This window comes from Otolemur garnettii, unplaced genomic scaffold (assembly GCF_000181295.1).
Source record: "Otolemur garnettii isolate 467f Iridium unplaced genomic scaffold, OtoGar3 scaffold00026, whole genome shotgun sequence".
In the NCBI taxonomy this organism is placed as follows: domain Eukaryota; kingdom Metazoa; phylum Chordata; class Mammalia; order Primates; family Galagidae; genus Otolemur; species Otolemur garnettii.
In genome coordinates this window covers 14,438,713-14,443,844 of record NW_003852421.1, presented here as the reverse complement: position 1 = coordinate 14,443,844, position 5,132 = coordinate 14,438,713, and the positions used below count along the sequence as shown (strand labels likewise).

At 44.4% G+C, this 5,132-nt stretch overlaps 1 protein-coding gene across 1 annotated transcript in view; it reads left to right on the top strand.

The window, feature by feature from the left end:
* The first annotated feature begins 480 nt into the window (after positions 1 to 480).
* The window catches only part of DEK (DEK proto-oncogene), a 29,893-nt gene continuing 25,241 nt past the window's right edge, over positions 481 to 5,132 (top strand). The window contains exons 1-3 of the mRNA XM_012804236.2: positions 481 to 926; positions 1,349 to 1,505; positions 5,040 to 5,130. Coding sequence (XP_012659690.1) covers positions 1,358 to 1,505; positions 5,040 to 5,130 — 239 coding nt within the window. The 5' untranslated portion in view covers positions 481 to 926; positions 1,349 to 1,357. The remainder of the gene's footprint in view (positions 927 to 1,348; positions 1,506 to 5,039; positions 5,131 to 5,132) is intronic.

Sequence of the window (5,132 nt, the reverse complement as noted above, 5' to 3'; positions counted from 1 at the left end):
AGGAAGGAAAACTGACGAGAGTTTTTGAAACGCTGAGTGTAAAAGGTACTTCGGGAATAGTCTAAACTTCGGGAAAAGGGGCCAGACCGGTCATTTACCGTATATTCTCTAGTATAAACAAGAGAGGAGGGACGGGATACGGGTGAGGGAACTTCCCCTTCGGGTGCGTAACTAGGTGCTGCTGGATATGTGAAACTTTACGTGGTAGGGTCTTTTTCATTACGGTGCACCTTACCAGCGACGGGGTCCTCAGAAATACAGATTTGAGAGTCATCGTCAAGCATCACGCCTGGGGCACTAAAGAGATGAGATCACTCTCATGGAGTAGTACCGCCCCCCCCCTCCGTAAAACACTATAGCTAGCGACTTCAGGGGATTTCTATAAACTTCTTTACCACCACCACCCGCACCCACCCCCGCCCTGGCCCAGGACTGCTCATCATCTTTACTGGGAAGCTACTGCGGAGACAATAAAACATGAAGGCCCCCTAGCGACTTTCCGTTCCGCGCAGCCAGGCCTGCCCGCCGCCCGCTCCAGTCAGCACTCTGGCCCGAACGCCGCCGGGACTCCAAGCGCAGCACGCGCGGCCCCGAGCGCGCGCCCCTCCGCCCGCAGCCCGGGAGCCCCTCTTCCCCCGGGGCCCCGCCCGCCCGCGCGAGCTTCCCGCGGAGGCGCCCGACCGCCTCGCCTCCCCCGCCCGGCGCCCGCCAACTCCCAGCCCGCGGCCCTGATTGGCCGCCGCATTCCCGCTCTCCTTCCCGAACCGCCATTTTGAAAATCTTGTTGATTCTAGGGAGCAGAGCGCGCGGTGCGAGCGTCACGCCAGACAGCGGTCCGCGCGCCTTCTCCTCAGCGTCGGCTGCCGCCGCCTCCCGGAGCCTCCTTGTTCCCTCGCGCGCCAGGCCTGCGGCGGCCGGGACCCGTGGTGAGGGCTGCGTCCGGGGGCAGGAGGCCTGGTCGCCCCGGTTAAGGCCGACGAGGGAGGGACGCGGCCATTTGGACGGCGGCCTGGGGCGGGGGAAGGGACGTGGAGCTGCGGACGACTCGGGCCGACCCGGGGACGGCGCAGGCTTGCGGGCGCGTGCGCGGACGGGGGGGGCGGTGGCGGGAGGGGCGAGCGCGGGTTCCCGCCTCGGGGAATCCCCGGACGGCGGGCGGGGCCGGGAGGAAGCAGCCCCTGGGGACCGAGCGCTGCTGTCCCAGCTGCGGGAGGAGGCAACTTTAAGGTCGGGTTTCCCGCGGTCTGCTGCTCCCTGGGGCTTGGAAGGGTCGCATCAGTTTCGGAGGCCGCGGTTCCTGGGCGCCCGAGCACGGAGACCGAGACGTCCGCTTCCTCCCGGTCCGCAGGTCCTCAGTATGTCTTCCTCAGCCCCAGCTGCGGAGGGAGAGGGCAGCGCCGCCCAGCCCGCGTCCGAGAAGGAGCCCGAAATGCCTGGCCCGCGAGAGGAGAGCGAGGAAGAGGACGAGGACGACGACGAGGAGGAGGAGGAGGAGGAAGAGAAAGGTAGGGGGAAGTCGCATCCCAAGTGATGGATTTTTCGGACTGAAGTTTTTTTTTTTTTCTAAGAAGCCGTTTTCTTTTCTTTTGGCGCCTACAGGCATTAAACTGGAGGGATTTTTTTCAGCGACAGTATATGCAAAAATCTGCTTTAATGTTGAGCAGTGGTATAGAATTGATTTTGTTTTACTATTTGTTTGCGTGGTTATGATGTATTTTGGAGTGCAGCTGACTGCTTGCCCGCGCTCTACGGTCTTAACGTTCCGTCATTTGACAGGAAGTTTGTAAGTTTCAGATCTGTTTTTTAAAAAATAACTTGTGTGCACTTTAGAAGTTGGTAAGTGAATGTTTTAATTTGTTAATTTCATTACACATCTTTTGCTTTTCGAAGTTATTGTAAGGTCTTTCATATAATCACGCCTTGAGTTAGAAGTTATTGATGGTATCCTAGAAATATTTTAATATTTCAAAATATTATTGCACTGAACTTCCTTCAAGGGAGAGTTTCTTTCACTGTGAAACATCAGTGAAAGCTGTTGCTATTTCAGAAAGTAGTTAAAAATGGGAAGTGAACCATGAAAGTTAAATGTGAGTCCGGAGCTTGAGTTTCTAGCTCTCAGTTTCGGAGCCATAAACCCTTATTTGACTGGAAGTGTGAAACAACTTGACAGAGTGAAGGAGTGGTACTCTTGTCAGTTTATCCAAGATAACCCAGGCAGCACCAGCTTTGGGAGATATTTTCAACATTTAGAAAGTTAAGTCACAGCTCTTAGCATTCTTTGATAGTGGCCCAGTCTTGTTTTATTTCGGACATGACTGCAACTCAGCCAAACTTGTGAAGAGGTTGACCTGCTCTTCCCAAACGCAGACTGCTAGTTTCTTTTAAGCTTCAGTCAGCCCAGGGTCAGCATTTTATAAATATAATCTGGTTTGAGATTGCAAGGTACACTTTTAATTTATTTGGTGTGATATGTGCCCTAAGAAAGGAGCATGTCTATACTAAAGTACAGCACTGCTTTTTAATTATAAATTTTGCCTAATTACTATAAGTTGTTTTTTAATGATACATACTGAAAATTGGTTGCAGTACCTCACTACTAGCAAAAGACTCAGCAGTTTTTCATCCAGTTTTTTGTTTGTTAATCTTTCTGTGAGGGAAGAGACCGGATTATGTCAGAAAAAAAAGTCATGTAAACAGACTAAATGACCAACATGGTGACGCTTGGTGATAATTCAAAGAGTGCTGTGTTTTTTCTGGATATATAAATTGTCTTTTTTTTAAACATGATTTTTTAAAACATTGATCCTCTAAGGCGGGATATTAGAATTCTGATTTATGATTATTCTTTTTACTGATTTGAGGTGTTTGTGGGACTAGAATTGTGAAAATTTTTGTCTTACTTCAATCTGAATATTTTGTCCTACTTCAATCTGAACTCTGGCACTAAAGCATCATGGAAGCAAGGCAATGAAATCAGTCAATGAAGTCCTTGCTAAATAAGTGTCAGATGAGCCAAAACAGTGTTTTGGGGGTAGGGAGAGATGAGAGAAATGACCAGTAAAAGATACTCTAATGTCTTTGGCAGCTGGATGGAATGAAAGGAAAGGAAAATCTACTGAGATGATCAGGTTTGGAGATGATTATGACTTCTGTTTTGAATGTGTTGAGTTTAGGTGCCTGCAGGATGAAGTGGAGCTGTCCAGGCGGCAGCCAGGCATATATAATTGTCTTTCCATATCCGTAGGTTCCTTATCTATGGATTCAACCAATAGTGAATCAAAAATATTCAAGGAAAAAAACTGTATTGTCATGTCTATACTGAACATGTACAATTTTCTTCTGATTATTCCCTAAAAATACAGTACAAGCATTTACATTACATGAAATATAAGTAATCTAGAGATGATTTAAAGCATACTAGAGGATGTTCATAGGTTATATGCAAATAATATGTAAGGGACTTGATAATCGGTGGATTTTGGTATCTGAGGGGGATCCTGGAAATAACTAATACTGAGGGATGACTGTTAGTTGACAAAAGTCTCAGAAGAAAGCTCTGGACTGAAGATTGACTTGGGAAGTCATTAGTGTACAGTTGGTAATCATAGCAAGTAAATGGTTTAAGAGAAGTCCAGTAGTAATACAGATTGCTTTAGTTTGTTCACTCTTCATTCTCTATAACATGGCCAGAACATACCTGCTGATAATCCCTTTCTCCTGACTCATTCTTTCTGTATAAATCTTTATATCCTCAAATCTTAACCTGTCTGTTTCAGAGCCAGCGCCAATACTTTGATCTTGTTCACCAGTCCAAAAATAAGCTCTTAACTCACAGAACTTTTATTTGTATCTTTAAGATGTTATATCATTGACTTGGCACCCATAGCTCAGCAGCTGGGGCGCCTGCCATGTACACCGGAGCTGGTGGGTTCGAATCCAGCCTGGGCCTGCCAAACATTATGACAACTACAACCAAAACATAGCCCAGCATTGTGGCGGGCACCTGTAGCCCCTGCTACTTGGGAGCCTGAGGCAAGAGAATCGCTTAAGCCTAAGAGTTTGAGGTTGCTGTAAGATGTGACACCACGGTACTCTAAACATAATTTAAAGATGTTTTATCATCATCTATGTTGGATTATAATGTATCTCATTTCCTTAGTAAAATGATCCCTCGCAAAAGATATGCAGTGTCTTAATCATCTATTCATCCCTTCTTAATACTGAGTATAGCCTTGAACAAAACAGGCATTCATTTGAATGGAAGTACCTCTAATAATGTGTTTATCTGACTTTTTTTTAGTGATTAGGTAAATTGCTTTAGGTTAATGAAGCTTAATGTTTTAAATTTGAAGTGCATATATATATATATATTTTTTTTTTTTTTAATTAGTCTGGACTAGACAGAATTTAACTTTTTTCAAAGTGTTTTATGGCTGTTGTGATAAACATCATTTATTAAACTACAAAAGTAATGCTCTCTCAATTGATTGCATTAAAGTGTAAGCTTGTGTAGTTTTATCTTATCAATCATTCCAGGCTCTTCTGACTGGACGTCCTTGTTTTGTATCTTTTGACAATTTATTAAATTATTACTGTTCTCTGTCTTTTGAAGTGCTTAGATTTCCAATCTAAATTTGCTATTTGTGATATATAGCAAACTTTAAATCAGTTAATAAATAGGATTATGTCCAAGCAAAAATTAAACAGTGAGAGCTAAGATTACATTTCTTCACAAATAGTGACTATCTTTAACAGCAGTGGTTTTAGTTGGATAAAAATGTGTTTGCTCTCTGATTTTTTTTTTTCTTAAACTGGGTTCCTGTGAGTTTTTCAGGTAAAATCTTACTCTAAAAAAAACTTACGGTGCTCTATTAACTTATCAAGTGTTATCGTCTTTTATGTCATTTGCTTCTCAAAACTGTGCTCAGGAGAATAGTAGGGTATTATTAGGTTTGGGGGATTCTTTTTCTATATGTTCATCTCATAAGTTAATGCACTCTTTTAGCTTTTTGTTACTTAAATATTAAATTAACTTTCAGAAAAGAGTCTCATCGTGGAAGGCAAGAGGGAAAAGAAAAAAGTAGAAAGGTTGACCATGCAAGTCTCCTCCTTACAAAGAGAGCCATTTACAA